Raw genomic sequence first — 20,367 nt, 5'->3', positions numbered from 1 at the left:
TTCTGCTGTGCCTTGGTAGCTATGGTCCAGTCCCATAGAAACTTGAGGCTGCGGTGGTCCATCCGAACCACAAAACAATGGCCCAAGAGGTACAGCCGCCACGTTTGGACCGAGGTGATCAAGGCAAGCATTTCCTTCTTATAGGTGGAGAGAGTGAGGTTATGGCCATGGAGTGCTTGGCTGAAATAGGCAATGGGCCGCCGGGCTTGCATCAAAACAGCCCCAATGCCAAAGCTGGACGCATCACACTCGATGATGAACAGCTAGGAGAAATCTGGTAGAGCCAAAACCGGTGCCTTGGTCATTGCTTCCTTAAGCCGAGAGAAAGACTCTTCAGCCTTTCCATTCCACCCAAAGGCATCCTTTTTAAGGAGTTGCGTTAACGGCCGAGCTATGACGCCGTAATGCTGGATGAATTTGCAGTAGTAGTCGATGAGGCCTAGGAAGCCTCGAAGTGCCTTTAGCATTTGGGGTCTCGGTCATGCCAACATCGCCTAAATTTTGTCGGGGTCCACTGCCACTCCATCCCTGTCAATAACGTGACCCAAATAATTCACCCGTAGCTGCCTGAAACTGCACTTATCTTGTCTCACATACAAGCGGTTAGCCCTTAGAAGCTCAAAAAACTTTGTTAGGTGCTGCACGTGATCCTCCCAAGACCGACTATAGATTAGTATATCATCAATAAAAACAAGGACAAACTTGCATAAGAAGTTGCCATAGATGTCGTTCATCAACGATTGGAAGGTAGAAGGGGCATTTGTGAGGCCAAATGGCATGACCAGGAACTCAAAGTGTCCATGGTGCGTGCGAAAAGCTGTTTTCTTGATGTCTTGTTCCTGCATCCGAATTTGGCGATAGCCGAAGCGTAGATCCAATTTGGAGAAATATTGTGCCCCCTGCAACTCGTCCAGCAGCTCATCGATCACGGGAATGGGGAACTTATCCTTGATGGTAACTCGGTTAAGGGCTTGGTAGTTCGCACAGAACTACCACGAACCATCCTGTTTCTTCACCAGCAATACCGGAGAGGAATACGGGCTAGTGCTGGCTCGGATAACCCCTGTGTTTAACAACCCAACAACAATCTTCTCTATTTCATTTTTTTGGTAATGAGGATACCTGTCGAGGCGAACCTTTACTGGAGAAGAACCCTAGATTAAAGGGATTTGATGGTCATTACGGCGCACCAGTGCAAGGCTGTGCGGCTCTTCAAATACTTCCTGGAATTCCCCCAATAACCGCTTTAATTCGAGGTCACTCATACTCGGCACTGTTGCTCCACACCCAATTCGACCGCCAGAAGTTGGAGCAATATACCCTCAAGGAAGCGACGGAGCTCCCTTTGCATCTTTGGCCCCCCCAGCAATCGATTATTAGGTGAGTTTACCCCGATCAGTGTCACCTTACGCCCTTGCCAAATAAAACTCGTGTAGAGAAGCAAAATTCCAGAGAATAGGGCTGAGAGTCTTTAGCCATTGAGCCCCAAGAACTGAGTCATACCCTTGAAGATCGATGAGAAAAAATTCTAGTATGAACAACGTACCTTCAAGCAATACTAGCACTGCCGAGCACTTCCCCTTGCTGGACAGTCTCTCTCCGTTGGCCACCATCACTTCAAAAGCCGTGTGCTTGTCGGGTACCAACCCCAGTTTTTCTGCCAATTTCGCATTGAGGAAGTTGTGCGTGCTTCCGGTATCGGCCAACAGGATTACCCGTGCCTCCTTGATAGTGCCTGAGATGCACATAGTCTGGGAGGTCAGCACTCCTAAGATGGCGTGAAGCGAGATTTCGGGAATTTCACACTCATTATCTTCGCCTGCTTCCCCATTTTCTGCCTGGCCTAGCTCCTCAATCTCCCCTTCATAAATCCCCTCAATGAAAAAAAGCTTCTTACACTTATGCCCGGGTGAAAATTTGTCATCACAATTAAAGCAAAGGCCCTTGTCCCTTCGGTCCTTCAATTTGGCTGGGCTTAGTTTTCGGATTACTGGAGCTTTGTTTCGCACCAAATTTGAGGACGGCGGTGGCGGTGCGTTGGGTGGCCCCATGGCCCTCTTTGGATTGAACAAATTCGGGCCTCTTCGTTGCAACAGTAGCCGTGCCTCATATAACCTTGCAAGCCCCACTGCGGCAGTGAGGGTGGTAGGTCGGGAGGCCTAGACTTCCAGCCTAATACTCTCCTTAAGGCAGCTGATGAACCCCCCCGATTTGTTGGGCTAGCGACAGTCTTCCAGCCCTGCTCAGGAAGCGCTCGTACTATCCCTGATATTCCTGAATGGTCCCTGTTTGCCGCAATTTAGTGAGGTCCCCAAAGAAATCATCAAACTGCGTAGGGCCATACCTCACATGTAACCCCTCCTTCAATTGCTCCCATGATGCGCCCTCCTCGGTCTCCTTGAAAAGCTTGTACCACAATTGCGCCTCACCATCAAGATGGTAGGCCGCCAAAACTACCTTGTCTTCTTTTGCCGTACTTTGAAATTAAAAAAACTGCTCTATACGACATAGTTGGGTCTTCTGTGCCATCATACTTGGGAAAGTTCAATTTAGCAACCTTTGGAAAAGAGTTCCTAGATTCAGTCCGGCCGGCTATCCTGCCAAACCTAGAGGAACCTGTGAATTTACTGTGGTCTTCCGCTCGGGCTACCTGGAATTGATCGACCAGGACCGCTAGCATCTCTTCCATCTATTTCTTGAGTCGTTCTTCCATTTATCCCATCTCCTTCTCCAATCTTTCGATCCGTGGTTCCGTCATCTCGTAACTTGGCTCTAATACCAAGATGTTACGGGCCTGTGTTTGGGATTGTGTTTGTGAGCGAGTGATGGGTTTGGTGAGGGGCAAAGCCACAAGATCGGCCTTCTTGGGTCTACCTATGGTGAAGGTGCTGAATGGATATGAGGTATTCGAGGTACCCCTGCCTCCTACAACTTTAGAAGTCATTTGTTGGTAAATTTCTGCATGCTTTATTTCTCCTCTAACACTCCATATAAATAGGATGCAAACAAACATAGAAAGAATACAGAAATAACCTATTCTAGGGAAAGTATAATTCCCTTATTTGATCTCCTATAAATCTGCTGCAAATCTGCTGCTAAATGGGAAATATAATCCCTTATTCTTAGGCTGCTAGTGGGGGATAACAACCCCTTATTTCTAGGAACTTCCTAACCCAAAATCGTGCTCCCCAAGTACACGATTTCCTCCCTTACATTCCATATATGTCTCAGCCGCCACTAGGGTTTACTACTAGGGTTTTGTTTCGCCTAGTATAGATACATAACACTTAGTGTCATTATGCCAAGTCACTTGACAACTAAATGAAAGATGTTTCAAATATATAATAATCAAACCTTGTCCTTTTAGTTTCATTATGTGTTAATAAATTCTCTCACAAAACTATCATCTACCATTTTGGTGGTTTTTAAATAGTAACCTTTCTTTTTCTGTTTTTTTTTTTTTTTTTTTTTTTGGCCTTTCTTTGAATTTATATGTACTGCTCCTGTCCCTTTAACTATGAATACTTATGGTAATAATTAATTACAGAGAGGTATTATGGCTCTTGCTGATGTTGAAGGAGCACATATTCATCTCAAACAATTAACCATTGCACATCACATGGCTAGCTGGGAATCCATTCAGGAGATCGTCATCAGGCATTACACTTGGCAACTTCTTCATGAGATGTACAAGGTAAGTTTTTAATAGTTATCTAGCAAGCTCACTTTTATTATAGTTTTTCGTTTTATTTACTTTTGTTATTGCTTTATAAGTCAAATATAGTGTTGTTCATTAAGATAAGGAGTGCAAAGAATGCAGCATAATTAAGAGTGTAAATGGTTAGACTTTCCACATGGAAGTTCCTTTTTAACTACACTAGCTCGTAACCCGTGCTATGCACGGGTTTCTTCCTTATAATTCAGTTTCGTAAAATAATTAAAAAAAAAAAATTAAAAAATTAAAAAATTAAAAAAAAAAAAAAAAAAAAAGGGAAGAAGAGAAGCATAGAAAATATAGATAAAAAATGAAAACTGAAAAACACTAATATAATATAATAGGGACAAAAATTTCTTATAAATTGGTTTATAGGAAATTTTCTACAACTCACATTTAAAAAAGACATGTATCCTTTAAACATGTGAGAAACACATGTTTTTTTATTAATGCTATTAAAAAAGCATTTACAAAGTACATGCTATTTAAATAACATATGCTTCTCACATTTCAAATAACACATGTCAATCTTATATGTGGATTATAAGAAATTTCCTAGAAACCGGTTTGTAGGAAATTTCTGTCCATATAATAGTGTTATCTTTTTTGTATTACACAAAGTAATAAAAAAACTACTCAATAAACATAATACGCTAAAAAATCATCATACCCCGTACAAAAAACAACCATAGGAAACTCTCTCTCACCATCATTTTCTTGAATTTAGTGTAAAATTTACAAAAGATAAAATAAGTAATTTGAATGAAAAATAATATATTAATTACATAAAAAAATAAAGAAAAAAAGAAAAAATACTTATAGAATAAATTAGAGTTTTCTTTTCCATATACTTTTCCGGTTCATATGAAATCTTGAAAATCAATATTGTCTATCAATTAAGCACGTTAACAATGTGCATTATACAGGGAAAAAAAATCAGTGAACAATGTAAATTAAAAAATCGTCATACCTCGTACTCAAAACAATAATTAATGTAAACTCTCTCTTTCCATGGTTTCCTTGAATTCAATGTAAAATTTAGAAAAGGAAAAAGAAAAAAGCAATTTGAACAAAAAAATAATATAAATTAGGTAATAGGGACAAAAAAAAATGTAAAGAAAGAACAAAATCATAGAAAATAAAGTAAAAAAAAAAAAATGATAACCACTAATATAATAGAAAATAACTATTTTTTTATATACTTTTTCCAGTTCCAAAGAAATTTGTAGGTGTAGGAAGAAACTACGGTCAGATAAATATTTTTTAATTCGACCATCATTCTTATATATAGCGTAAAAGAAACTACTTTTTCAACAAAAATAAAAAAAATAATATAAATTATCAATGCAAAAATAAGGATATAAAATCAAATCAGAAAAACAGAAGCACATAAAATAAATACAAACATATTATTTACAATTCTACTGAACACAACCCCGACAAACTTGAAAGACAAACTAAAAAAAAAAAAGCTATAGCAGTATTACAAACAAAAAGGTTCCAACAATAGCAAAAACTTCGCTCTCTTTGCTTTGAGCACCACTCTCCGGTAATGTAAACAACATTGGAGTTTTGCATAGCCACAAACCATTACTTCTCCATATATTTATTTGAGAAAGCGAGAGATATTGAAGTGACTTTTGACATTTCCCAAAGAAAAAAAAAAACTGGCATTTGACTCTTTGAGGTTTAGTTTATAACGGACATTTAGTGGGAGGGGAAGCAGTGTTAGAGTAAAAGATTTTACTTAAAGGAAGAGAGGTAGAAATTAATGAGAATTTAATGACAACAAAATTAAATGTTTCTATTCATTTTCTATTCAATGGAAGAGATTTGATTAGGAATACGTTTCTATTCATTTTTTATTCAATATAAGATAATTAATTAGTCATATTAAATGCACCATTTATTTTACTTGAAATACACAGACCGGTTTAGTTTTACTTAAATGACCGGTTCAATATTTAAAAGTATGGATTCATGCCACGTGTCTTAATTCTAGGCCAATTCTAAGTTAGAACTCGGCTTTTATATATATACTAGCTCGTAACCCGTGCTATGCACGGGATTCTTCCTTATAATTTAGTTTCATAATAATAAAAAAAAAAAAAAATGGAAGAAGAGAAGCATAGAAAATATAGATAAAAAATAAAAACTGAAAAACACTAATATAATATAATAGGGATAAAAATTTCTTATAAGCTGGTTTATAGGAAATTTTCTACAACTCACATTTAAAAAAGACATGTATCCTTTAAACATGTGAGAAACACATTTTTTTTTTATTAATGCAATAACATATGCTTCTCACATGTCAAATAACACATGTCAATCTTATATGTGGATTGTAAGAAATTTCATACAAACCGGTTTGTAGGAAATTTCTATCCATATAATAGTGTTATCTTTTTTGTATTACACAAAGTAATAAAAAAACTACTCAATAAACATAATACGCTAAAAAATTATCATACCCCGTACAAAAAACAACCATAGGAAACTCTCTCTCACCAACATTTTCTTGAATTTAGTGTAAAATTTACAAAATATAAAATAAGTAATTTGAATGAAAAATAATATATTAATTACATAAAAAATAAAGAAAAATAAAGAAAAAAAGAAGAAGAGAGGAAATGAAATAAGAGAACCATAGAAAATATAGACAAAAAGTAAAAAATAAAAAATACTAATAGAATGAATTAGAGTTTTCTTTTCCATATATTTTTCCGGTTCATATGAAATCTTGAAAATCAATATTGTCTATCAGAGCACGTTAACAATGTGCATTATACAGGGAAAAAAAAAATCAATGAACAATATAAATTAAAAAATCGTCATACCTCGTACTCAAACGACAATTAATGTAAACTCTCTCTCTCCATAGTTTCCTTGAATTCAATGTAAAATTTAGAAAAGGAAAAAGAAAAAAAGAAAAGCAATTTGAACAAAAAAATAATATAAATTAGGAAATAGGGACAAAAAAAAAATGTAAAGAAAGAACAAAATCATAGAAAATAAAGTAAAAAAAAAAAAATGTAAAATGATAACCACTAATATAATAGAAAATAACTATTTTTTTATATACTTTTTCCAGTTCCAAAGAAATTTGTAGGTATAGGAAGAAGCTACGGTCAGATAGATATTTTTTAATTCGACCATCATTCTTATATATAGCGTAAAAGAAACTACTTTTTCAACAAAAAAAAAAAATATATATATATATATATATTATCAATGCAAAAATAAGGATAGAAAATCAAATTAGAAAAACAGAAACACATAAAATAAATACAAATATATTATTTACAATTCTATTGAACACAGCCCCGACAAACTTGAAAGACAAACTAAAAAAAAAAGGGCTATAGCAGTATTACAAACAAAAAGGTTCCAACAATAGCAAAAACTTCGCTCTCTTTACTTTGAGCACCACTCTCCGGTAATGTAAACAACATTGCAGTTTTGCATAGCCACAACCCATTACTTCTCCATATATTTATTTGAGAAAGCGAGAGATATTGGAGTGACTTTTAACATTTCCTAAAGAAAAAAAAAAAATTGACATTTGACTCTTTGAGGTTTAGTTTGTAACGGACATTTAGTGGGAAGGGAAGCAGTGTTAGAGTAAAAGATTTTACTTAAAGGAAGAGAGAGAGAGGTAGAAATTAGTGAGAATTTAATAACAACAAAATTAAATGTTTCTATTCATTTTCTATTCAATGGAAGAGATTCGATTAGGAATATTAAACGCACCGTTTATTTCACTTGAAATACATGGAGCAGTTCAATTTACCCTTTTTTTTTTTTCTTCAGTTTTACTTAAAGGAAGAGAAAGAGGTAGAAATTAATGAGGATTTAGTGACAAAAAAAAACAAAAATTGACGTTTCTATTCATTTTTTATTCAATATAAGATAGTTAGTTAGTCATATTAAATGCACCATTTATTTTACTTGAAAGGCAAACTAAAAAAAAAAAAAAAAAAGGCTATAGCAATATTACAAACAAAAAAGTTCCAACAATAGCAAAAGCTTCGCTCTCTTTGCTTTGAGCACTACTCTCCGGTAATGTAAACAACATTGCAGTTTTGCATAGTCACAACCCATTACTTCTCCATATATTTATTTGAGGAAGCGAGAGATATTGGAGTGACTTTTGACATTTCCCAAAGAAAAAAAAAACTGACATTTGACTTTTTGAGGTTTAGTTTGTAACGGACATTTAATGGGAGGGGTGGCGGTGTTAGAGTAAAAAATTTTACTTAAAAGGAAGAGAGAGAGATGTAGAAATTAGTGAGAATTTAATGACAACAAAATTAAATGTTTCTATTCATTTTCTATTCAATGGAAGAGATTTGATTAGGAATATTAAACGCACCGTTTATTTCACTTGAAATACATAGAGCAGTTCAATTTTACTTCTTTTTTTTTTTTTTTTTCCAGTTTTACTTAAAGGAAGAGAAAGAGGTAGAAATTAGTGAGGATTTAACAACAAAAAAAATTTGACGTTTCTATTCATTTTTTATTCAATATAAGATAGTTAATTAGTCATATTAAATGCATCATTTATTTTACTTGAAATACACAGACCTGTTTAGTTTTACTTAAATTACCAGTTTTTTACTCAAATGGCCGGTTCAATATTTAAAAGTATGGATTCATGCCACGTGTCCTAATTCTAGGCCAACTCTAAGTTAGAACTCTTTCAATAAAAATAAAATCCATATAATTTTGAACATTAAAAAAAAAAAAAAAAACATTTCAAATTTAATGCTTAATTAACTCTTTAGTGTTTTAAAAGCATTTATATTCCTTTTGTGCACAATAATCAAATAAAATTTTGCATTTTTTACTTTCAAAAGCAGAATAATACTTACAAAAAATAAGTGAAAATCGTAAAAATCACATAAAAGAAAAACAAATATCCCATAAAACATTTAAATCAATTAATACATAAAACCCTTATTTTTAGTTTAATTCATACAAATTAAAACAATTTAAAATATTTGTTCAGATAGGTGTAGTTTAGAATGAAAATAAGTATTAAGAAGAAAAATAGCAAGAAGAAAACCACGATTTTGATTATCAAAATATAAAATAGAAAATTAGTTGGAATTTTTTTTAATGTTGGTGTGATATCTATTATATTTCAATCCTATATAATTCTGAACATTCGAAAAAGCAAATGAACAAAAAAAAATCTCATAAACATTCAAATGAAGAATTGTTCAATCACAAATTTCACAAACAAAATGGAAACATATTTAGATTTCAACCAAAAATATAAAAATACCAAAGAATCATACTTATATCATTAATTGAGAGAGAGATGCTACTTGTATCATTAATAGAGAGAGAGATTAAATAGACCGGTTATATTTAGATTTCAACCAAAAATATAAAAATACCAAAGAGTCATACTTATATCATTAATTGAGAGAGAGGGGTTACTTGTATCATTAATAGAGAGAGAGAGAGAGAGATTAAATAGACCGGTTCAATTTTATTTAAATGACCGGTTCAGTATTTAAATGACCGGTTTAGACACTAAAAAGTATGGGTTCATGCCACGTGTCACTATTCTATGTCATTCTAAGAAAAAACTCGGCTTTTATATATATATATGATATGATGCCTCAATATTTGAGTTTGCTTTTTGTTATTAATTTTTTTTAAAAGTTTTATCGTGCTTAATTCATTTTTCAAATTTCTAGAATCGTTTGGAATCATGTAATTAGATTTTCTTTTTTGTTTTGGTTGGAACTTCAAATATTTCTTGATTGACTACAAAGGATAGAATATTTGCTCAAGTAGTATTCTTTGAAAAAAGAATGACCTGATCTTCTTGCCAAGGTTAAGCTGGGATGAGTGGAGTTTGTTGGCAAAATATTAGGGTTTGTGAGAGTTATTAGGATTTTGGGTATTTTGGTCATTGTAACAGTAACAAGCCTCCACCTTTTCTCTAAACCTTTCATGCAAACTACAACATGGTATAATTAGGATCCTGATCTCAACCCCTCATTTCTAGTCTTGGTTTTCCTTCCTTTTGGTTGACGTTTGATATCTTGGTGTCGGTGTTTATAGTTCCAGTGCCTTGATGAAGCTCTAAAGAGTTGTTCATAGTGTGACTGGAAAACATATCCGGTGGGAAGAAAACATATATATATATATATATATATATATATATATATATATATATATATATCGTTTATCTTGTTGTCGGTGGTGGTTCCGGTGTTTTTTTTTCCTGTGATTTTTGGTATTGGTATTTTCGGCATCTTTGTCAGTAGTACTGGTCGAAACCATGCTATTTCATGGTGGTTCTCGGTGGTTGGCTATTGTGCAGTGGTCTCCGGCATTTTTTGTGGCGTTGTTGGTTGTCCATTGGATCTTTGGCGGTCGTTTTGGGAGAGGTTAGCCTGTCTCTGGTGAGTTTCCGGCAGCTGTTGTGGTGTTTCCCGGTGGTTGTGTTCTCTGGCAACGTATGTGGTTTCTGTGGCTTTTGTGGTGTTTACCAATGATTTCTCTGGTCTCCAGTGACGTTTGTTGTTGTCACCGTCACTGTTGCCGCCAGAAGCGGTCGTCAGCAGCATCTCCAGGTGGAAGAGGATCCCTGTTTGGTTCTGGTTGATTCTTGTTCCCTGTCATGGATAAGGATAGCTGGAGTGGTGTTTGGCTGTTCAGCCTGTTCAATATCCTAGATATGGATAGCTTGGTTGTTTGGGCCCAGCTCTCTGTTAAAAATAAATAAAAAAATTGGCCCAGATTGGATCCAGCCCAACCCAGTTTTCTTGTTCTCAGCCGGTTCTGTGGTCTCTGTTCTGCCTCATCAACTTATTTTCTGGTTCAGCGCATTTCAGGTCCACTTCAATGTCTTTTCTAACCGGTTCAATGGGTTTCTTTCCGGTTCAGTGCATTTTTTCCTGCCAGTTCAGTGCATATTCCGTCCAGTTCAGTGTGGTTCTAGTGTGGTTCATGTTGGTTTAGTTTAGTTCAGCGCAATTTTGGTTGGTTCTTGCTCTTTAATGACTGGTTCAAAACAAATTTTAGCCGATTCAGTTGTTTTTCGGCCCGTTCATGTGGTTTCTTAACCAGTTGAGGTGGTTTATCGCTCGATTGGGCTACATGGAGCAACCATTGGGTTTGTTGCTGTATTTGAAAAATAAACTATGACATTTCCACTACGAGATTGGATATATCATGGAATGAAGACGTGGTCATTTCTATTTATGTCAATAGTAGAATCCATATTTTCTGGAATTTAAAAGAAAAGTAACTTTACTGGCTAATGTGGCTGGGTGGCGTATATATGAACCGCTGCTCTTTGCCCTTTTCAGTTTGCGCAAAGTCTGTCTGGAATAAAGGCCAAGTGACAATCTTCTCATGCTCCTTGTAATTCTTTTATTTGCAGGTGTTTGGTTCTGCTGGTGTCATTGGTAATCCCATGGGATTTGCTAGGAGTTTGGGCCTTGGCATCAGGGATTTCTTATCAATGCCGGCCAGGAGTATTTTGCAGGTATATATCGTATGGATGACTGGAGCTTGTATCTTTTATCAGCTTGCTGAACACTTTCTTTTTCTAATGGCAGAGCCCCACTGGACTTATTACCGGCATGGCACAAGGCAGCACTAGTCTTTTAAGTAACACAGTCTATGCTATAAGTGATGCTGCCACTCAGTTCAGTAAAGCGGCACAAAAGGTATCTCTTATGATAAACATTTCAATGCTTCCAAAGATTAGTTTCTATGCTACATATATAGTAATTGTATTTTCTGCTTGTAGGGTATTGTTGCATTTACATTTGATGACCAGGCTGTTTCAAGGATGGAAAAGCAACAGATGAGTGCAGCTTCACATAGTAAAGGTGTGATAAATGAGGTCTTAGAGGTACGTCAATCATACTTGGTAGTTGTCATAGTGCAAGTCTCTTAGAAGTATTCATTTGGAGTGGATGTGTTGGTGAATTGTGTTTGACAAATTATTTTTTTGGAAAAACCTAAGAGTTCTAAATTTTAATGAAACTAGAGTAATCTGTTCCAGAATCAGTAGAGAAATTAGTTATTGTATTTTCTTTTAGTTATTTATTTATTGATTTGTCTTTATTCATTTATTGATTTGCTCAAAAGATTCAGAAATTTCATTATGCACTAGAAACTGATGTAGGACAGTAGGTTAAGGACGCTTCTCTACTGTTGCAAGCAGCTAAAAGCTCTCGGAAAAGCAAGCTTAAATACCAAATTGTTTAAAATTATGATCTAAATTTAATTTAGGGTCTAACCAAGACCTTCCTTATGCTACTTTTGTTGCTATCAAGTTTAGTTTTGAGTTTATTTTTGTTAGAAACGTGCTGGTTTCATATTACTAATGTTTTCTTTTACCTTTAAAAGTTAGGAGTATTTTAGTAATTTTAAGATTTATGGATATAGAAACTGATAATAATATAAAGAGATAGTTCTGATACCATATAGAAACTAATAATAATATAAAGAGTGATAAAGGAAAGAGAGAAAACACAGAGATTAAGGTAGTTCAATCTATGGCCTACATCTACACGTTAAAGCCTTATAGGCTACATCTTTCCTTCATATTTGATCTGAGTACAAGACTCTATTTATAGAGCTTGACATGTGATTTGAATAATTTCAAATACAAACATTTCCCTTAGATTAGGGTTAACAAATCCCTTAATCTACGGCAATCAAATCATCTAAATCCATTGATTTATGGGATATAAATCAACAGTTATCTCAAAGGATTTCTATCATTTAACAATGGACATAGGCTGTACTTTTGGTCCATTGGGTCTTATTTTGATTTTGATTTTATTATTATATTTTTTTTCAATGAATAAAAGCTTTTCATTGATTATCACCCAAAGTACACTCCAGAAACAAAACAGACTAGAACACAAACTCAAACAGAGAAATCAATCCCAGAGGCCAGAAATACAAGCCTAAGCCAAAGCAAACTGCAACCTTATCAAAACAGGAGCAGTAGACGACAATACCCAAGCCACAAACAACAACAAAACATCCCGAGAACAGAGCATAACAAACTCCAACAAAAACCTGAGACTATCAAGAGAAGCAACTAAACAACAGCTCAAACCGGCACAGCCTGCAACCTCAAAATGAACCAACAGGGGAATGCAGGTTCCATCGAATCACTAAGCTATGAGTGAGATTCTTGAATTGCCTTTTAGCCACCGGCCTTGAACGAACTTCCCATCGAATACAATCCATAATAGAATCTTCTGTTCTAGGTGAAGAGTTATGCAAAAGAGCATTTCTCTGTTTCTAAAGATTATATACAATAGCCCTCAAACACAACCTCCCCAAACTTGCCCGAATATCACTGCCTTGTAGAATCTTCAAGCCCCAATCTTCAATAGCATCCCAATCCAAAGGAGCATTCAGAATGGAACATTCAGCCATGATTTTAGTCCAAATTTGGTGACTAAAACTACACCTAAAGAAGAGGTGTTCTTGGCTCTCCTGGGCACCATAGCAGAATAAACACAAGGAGCATCCAGTGTATCCCCACCCACATATTCTTTGCTTAGTAACCAGTGCATCCCGGAACACAAGCCAGAGAAGAAAGGAGTGCCGAGGGATTGATGTTGGGAACCAGACCAATTTCCACCATCTAACAACTGTTTTATTTTATTATTTGGTTTTTAGTTGTGGGTTTTACTAATTATTTAGTTATGCCCAAAAAGAATCCTACTCTTATTAGAGTTATGCATTAAATACTTGTGTATGGATGTAATGGTTTCTACTCAATTGACGAGACTTTTATGAAATTTCCAGCAATAATTGCTCTTAAGATTTGTATGATCCTATCTTTTGTAAGGTGTGATGTTGAAGAAACCATAGGTATGATACTTGGGAAAACTAGGTGTGATTCCTAAATCTTTGTTGTTATTATTCTTATTCCCCTTTTAATTTTTCAGCAATTTCAATCCAATTCTAACAAACCCATTTGTAAATTATGTTCTCATCTTTCACTAAAAATCCTTATCTTAGAATTCATAAACTACCTATCCATCAAATGCCTCCTGAACTACCCAGGAAGTTAATTTTGTTCTCGGTTACTTTTCACAGCACCCAGAACAACAGTTTATGACTTCAGTTTTCCTCATAGTTTTATTTTCCAGTTAGAATCCCTCCGCTCCCAAACCTTGACCTACCTTTTAGCATTATAAAACCCTGACTCTAGCTCTTCCTAAGTCCTAAAACAAGTTGCCAACCAGAATTTCCTACATCCTATTTGGTACACAGCCTTTGTCCTGCATCACTGAATAGCAACAAAAGTAGCTTATGGAGGGTATTGAATAAGCCCTACGTCAAATTTAGATCATAATTTTAAACCATTCTGGTACTGAAGCCTGCACCATACCTGAATTGATATAGAACAGCAGTAATGAACATAGGGTTTATTTGGTAGCAGAGTTTTAGGGTTTGGGGATAGCTAGGGTTGGTGTTTTGATGGGAAAAGGCTGAAAAATATTAGGAAATGTAAGGTTTCTAATAGCTTAAGGGAAGGGTATGATTTGGAGATGAATAAAAATGGAAACTCAAGGTCAGACTTTTGGTCTGGGTGGCTCTTCTGGGGGCTGTGATTGGTGACCCAGGAATAGTCAGACTTTCTTGGGTTGTTTGGGAGCTATTGTATGAATGGGTGGTTAGGGATTTTTCACGATTGGAATTTATGGAAAGAATAGATGTAAAATCATATCTAATGTTAGCCGGAATTTGATGCAAAAAAAAAAATAGAGTTAGAAAATTGGAAGAAGAGAGAGAAGACATATCTATGAATTACACTGCTGAAAATTCTCTAAACTCATTGTTCATTGAATGGAAACCATTACATCCATATAAACAGGCATGTAATGCTTAAATCTAATAGAATTTAGACTCCTTTTGGTTTTCAATACTAAACCTGACTAAATATCTAGTGAAAGCTACAAATAATAACCAAATAACATAGAAATCCAAAACAAGACCAATGGACCAAAAGTATAGTCTATGTCCATAAATGTTAAAATTACAGAAAACCCGACTCTTAAAACTTGAGAAAACCTCAGTAATATGAAATCAGCACCTTCCTAACATAAAGAAACTCGAAACTAAGACTTGGTAGCAACAAAAGTAGCCTATGGAGGGAATTGATTAGACCTTACATCAAATTTAGACCATTATCTTTAATCATTTTGGTAGTCAAGTTTGCTTTTTCAGGAGCTTTTAGCTTGCTGCATTAGAAACAAAAGTCAAAATTGATATAATGCAAATGAGCAAGTTACAAGTGCCAGGGTTGCATGTACACCAGAACTACTACAGGAAATTGAGTTCCATATACACTCTTATGGGAATGGCCTATACATTAGGAGTTTGAACTTGATAAGTTATGCATGGTGTGCTTTCCAATATTGAGATTATTAAATCCTCAAATAACTTGAACAAGTACATGTTATCATATGCTGCTTCTTCAAAGGGAGTATACATGCACTATATTGTTTGTGTTTTTTTTTTTTTTATGTTTATTGTATGGAGCTTATCCTGTTAATTCCAGGGACTCACTGGTCTTCTCCAATCACCAATTAAAGGAGCTGAGAAACATGGCCTTCCTGGTGTCCTCTCAGGTAATGGACTACTAGGATGCTGTAATCTCTGTGCAAGATATAAACTTTACCATAATCCCTTAAAATCATGACCATCTTAAAAAGATATAATCACCGGAGTTGCAGAGATGATTGGTTTTACCCTTGGCATTGACAGTGCTTTCTTGCTGCGTATCTCTTGGTGCAGGAATAGCTTTAGGAGTTACAGGACTTTTGGCGAAACCAGCAGCTAGTATCCTTGAAGTTACTGGAAAAACTGCACAGAGTATTAGAAACAGAAGTAGGCTATATGAAATGGGGCCACAGCGCTTTAGGTCCCGGCTTCCAAGGCCTCTAAGCAAGGAATTTCCCCTAAGACCTTACTCTTGGGAAGAAGCAGTTGGAACATCAGTACTTGTGGAGGCTGATAATGGCTCGAAGCTCAAGGATGAGGTCTTAGTCATGTGCAAAGCACTTAAACAAGCTGGTAAATTTGTCATCATTACACAGAGATTTGTATTGATTGTCAGTTGCCCCGGTTTGGTGGACTTGGGAAAGCCTGAATTTCAGGGCATTGCTTCTGATCCTGAATGGATGATAGAATCAGAAATTGCTTTGGAGAGTGTAATACATGTGGATTCCGATCAAGGAGTGGTACATATGGTTGGAAGCAGTCCAGATACCTTATTGAGACAGAACCAGCATCATCCCAGAAAAAACGGTGGAATGAAGACTGTGCGATGGAACAATCCTCCTACTACTCTTCCACTTTTTCAGACGAACTTGGAACTGGCAAGGGAGGAAGATGCAGAAAACTTGTTACAGATTTTGTTGTCTACCTTTGAACTTGGGAAAGAGCGAGGCTGGGGCTGTGGGCATCTTCTGCATCAAAGTAATATCAAGTAGCTTACAAGTGGCGCGCTGCAAGTACTCCTATGAAAGATCGGTTCATCACAAGGCCTGGCACCTGCATTGTCCCCTCCCAAAGCAATGGGGAAAGGGCCTTTGAGATAATATTAAAAAACAGTTCCTTTGGACTGCCAAAATGGAAATGCAGATTCAATTGTGCCATTATTAATATGGAAAATGATACAAATCCAATCCCCTACCCATCTCATTTTCAAAATCACCATTTGATTTGTATGACCCACATTGGATCCCACAAATCTAATAGTGAATTTGAAATTTGGTTGTATAGAAATGGGTAGGAGATGGTTAAGAGATGGATTTGTAACATGTCCTGATTAATACACCCATCGGATATTTTCCCCTTGTAAAATGCAACTACTGTGTACGGTATGTATAGTGGCTTTTCTTTTTTTCTCATGCTCTTTTTTATTTGGTAGCCTCGTTTTAATGGCTCCAAAAATCATAATGTATAGTATCACTATGAACTTTGAGCGTTTCTCTATCCCCTTATACATGTAAATATACATTTGATGGGAGCACAAAATACATCTAGTGTTTGTCGGTAGCTAAATTTAAATAGTAGAAAGAAGTTATTTATGGGGGTATGCAAATTTCAGCCTTCTTACCCTTGATCTGTTGCCAACACAATTTCAAACTGCAAAGGTCGGCTTTCGATGACAAGCGAAGGCAGGGTCAAATGTGATTTGAAGATTCTGATAGAAGTTGGAGGCAGTGATAGAAGAACGCTTATATTTTTTATGGTTTCCAACCCGACCCCTCTTTTTAATATTTGAAAAAGATAAAGTGACTCATACGTGTGTGAGTGATCAACAATGCACCAAAATATAAATGCGAAATGTAAAGAAGACAAATATTTTGGTAACGAAGTAAAAACTCTTTGCAACAAAGAGAAAAACCTCTCTGGGACAATTAAACTTAGGAAATCTACTAACAAAAGAAATAGCTAGTTACAAACAGTTGTACTCACATACCATTATGCAGTAATTGTACTTTGAACTCTAACACGTATCTATACGTGAGCGCCTTCCAACCAGACTACATGTCTGTACGGTTCTTCAAATGACTCCTTTATCTTAAGGCTCTTCCCTAAGATAGACTTCAATTGTTGATCAAATCACACAAATACAAACTCTAAGAAAGCTAGCAAATATTCAATCTCTGCCTAAATACCCTCTATTAGCACAATGGAGTTTATATGATATTCCCTACAAAAACAGTCTAAAGACCTCTATTTATAAGTTCAGAAACCCTAAATCAACACTGATACGGATTTTTCTAGGGAGCGTCCGAACTAAGTGAGTGTCTAGACGTCAAGCAGCAACCAACTTCAAAATACATGCTTTTCTTCAAAAGTCTTCAGTAGTACATCTAGAAGGCGTCGTCCTAGCGTCTGGACAGTTGTATGCTGTCCTCACTGTTCGCAGCCTTCAGTTTACTGTTCGAACTCCTCATCAAACAAGAGCTCTCGGGTCTAGGTGTCCGCTGGGTTGTCCAGACATTTGTGCGAACATGTGCTCCCTGTGGTTGGTGTCTACTAAGGTATTCAGACGCTTCTTCAAACATTGGTGAGCTTCTGGACGCTTTCTCTGGCCATCCGAACAGTCACAATGGAAACCGCCTTGCTGAGTTGTAAGCGCTTCAAAATCTTCCTTGACTTCCGGAAATTGCCTTTCTTGTGAATGTGATGCAGAACTTGTCAAATTAAGTCATTTCCATGTAGGAGAAAATGTTCTAAATATCTCTGGAAAATTTCCTGAATTACAACATTCCTGTTTAAGTAATACCCTGATATGGTAGTGATTTTGTCAACAGAATGCAGCCAATAAACTAACAAACTCCATATTTGGCCATTCTGAGAAAAAATCACTTGACCAGTAAAACATACAAAATCCAGTCCAAAATAAAAATACTCTCCATTTTTGTCTCAAAATGACAAAAGGTAAACAGAGTATTTAAAAACTACAAAAATTACAATGCTAAAGTCCAAAAAGCAGGAAAGTAGTAAATTGTAAAAAATAAAAAATAAAAAAATAAAGAACAACTTGCTAAAAAGACAGAGAAAGGAAACAAGGTTAGTCTTTCACAAATAAAGCAGCACACGCATGTATCTACAACTACGAAATCAGTCAGATAGCAAATCAAAAATATGCAAACATAAATTTGAAAGCCAAGTAATGAATGAGCAAAAATTTCCCTGGAGATAGAAATTTAAAACAATGTACACAACTCATGCTATGTGTGTGTGTGGGTGTGAAAGCTTTCTCAATAAGGCAAGATGTTCACTGATAAGGTTTAAAGACAACTAAATTTTCTTAATGAGAGAAAAATTAATGTTAGAGCAGTCAAAAGTCAAATCTTATGTTATTATGGCCTAGTCACCATCATTTGATACACTCCCCCTAAGATGCAACACTATTTCTTTTACTTAGTCCATTAATGACCGTCTACTTCTGCAATGATTTGATCACTGACTCTTTCTATAGAGATAAGGTCAAGAACATTTTAGTAGCACATTCAACAGTGGATCCTTTGAATCCAAATTTTTTGAGAATTTAAATGCTTTTTATTATTGTTTGTGCTGCAACCTTGAAAAAATGCCAGAATTTTTAGGTTATAGGTTCAACTAGCGAGTTGGTGAATTTGACCATCTTTGTAAAAAAAATATCTCTCACAAGAATTTTCAAAAGATAGACTAAGATATCAGTTAAACATACATGTGATAGCTGGACAACTCATAAAGGACAACCTGCATCTTCCCCCCCCCCCCCCCCCCCCCCCCCCCCCCCTTTTTTTAAAAAAAAAAAAAACAAAGAAAATCATGCTGGCAAAGGAAAAGACTAAAAACCACACTAAAGTATAATCTTAGCATGAGAGAAGACATGCCTAGGACATGTCACAAATACCAATGGCTTTCTTAAGAGATTCAAACATGCAGCCATCGAGAAGATTGGTAATAATATCAGCCAATTAGTTGTCAGTGGGCACCAATGAGAGAGATACTACACGGGATTCAACAAGATCACGAATGAAGTGATGCCGGATGTCTAATATGCTTAGTCCAAGAATGCTGAACTGGATTCTTGGAGATATTGATGGCACTAGTGTTGTCATAATGAACTTCCATGATACCTTGTCCAAAGCCATAATCCAAGAGAAGTTGCTTCATTCATAGCAACTGAGTGCAGCAATTACCAGCTGTAATGTATTCAGCCTCGACTGTGGACAAAGAAATAGAAGATTGTTTCTTACTCAGCCATGCCACCAGATTGTTACCCACATAAAAGCAGCCGCGAAACTTGCTTTTTCTATCATCAGCATTACCAGTCCAATCTGCATCAGAATAACCTGCAAACACAAGATTTGTTTCTCTAGAATACCAAAGACCATGATTAATTGTATCGTTGACATACCTGATGATACGTTCGACTGCAGTGAGATAAGACTCCTTGGGATTGGCTTAAAAACGAGCACAAACACCTACACTGAATGCAATATCTAGTCTACTAGTTGTGAGGTACAAGAGACTTCCTATCATACTTCTGTAGAGTATGGGGTCCACACTTTTGCCTAAAAGATCAACACTAATCTTGACACTTGTGTTCATAGGGGTACGAGCATGACTCTTCCCATCCAACCCAAACCGTTTCACCAAATCTTTGGCATATTTGGATTGTGAGATGAAAATTCCTTCAGAAGATTGCTTGACTTGAAGACCCAGAAAGTAAGTCAGCTCCCCAATCATGCTCATCTCAAACTCTTGCTTCATCTCCTCAGAGAATTCATGAGCTTGCGAATTAATTGTAGTTCCAAAGACGATATCATCTACATAGATTTGAACAATGAGCTTGTGCTTTCCTTGATTCCGAATAAACAAAGTTCTGTCAGCATGTCCTCCTGTAAATCCCTTAGTCAGAAGATAGGTTGTAAGACGCTCATACCATGCCCTGGGAGCTTGCTTAAGGCCATACAAAGCCTTTTTCAGTTTGTAGACATGCTGAGGATTATGAGGATCCTGAAGCCCCTTTGGCTATTCTACATAGACCTATTCCTGAAGAATGCCATTTAGAAATGCACTTTTGACATCCATTTGATAAAGCTTGAATCCAAGATGGCAAGCAATAGATA

The 20,367-nt window shown here is 35.9% G+C and overlaps 1 protein-coding gene across 3 annotated transcripts in view; it reads left to right on the top strand.

The window, feature by feature from the left end:
• LOC133867717 (uncharacterized) overlaps positions 1 to 16,765 on the top strand; it is a 116,047-nt gene extending 99,282 nt beyond the window's left edge. For all 3 annotated transcript variants that reach the window (XM_062304484.1, XM_062304485.1, XM_062304483.1), the window contains 6 exons: positions 3,548 to 3,694; positions 11,124 to 11,228; positions 11,302 to 11,412; positions 11,496 to 11,600; positions 15,285 to 15,354; positions 15,521 to 16,765. In XM_062304484.1, the coding sequence (XP_062160468.1) occupies positions 3,548 to 3,694; positions 11,124 to 11,228; positions 11,302 to 11,412; positions 11,496 to 11,600; positions 15,285 to 15,354; positions 15,521 to 16,218 (1,236 nt within the window). In that variant the 3' untranslated portion in view covers positions 16,219 to 16,765. The remainder of the gene's footprint in view (positions 1 to 3,547; positions 3,695 to 11,123; positions 11,229 to 11,301; positions 11,413 to 11,495; positions 11,601 to 15,284; positions 15,355 to 15,520) is intronic.
• Positions 16,766 to 20,367: the final 3,602 nt, after the last annotated feature.

The sequence above is a fragment of the Alnus glutinosa genome, chromosome 5, assembly GCF_958979055.1.
Source record: "Alnus glutinosa chromosome 5, dhAlnGlut1.1, whole genome shotgun sequence".
Lineage (NCBI taxonomy): Eukaryota > Viridiplantae > Streptophyta > Magnoliopsida > Fagales > Betulaceae > Alnus > Alnus glutinosa.
Note: the sequence above shows the minus strand (reverse complement) of the source record. Positions and strands in the feature narration are given on the sequence as shown.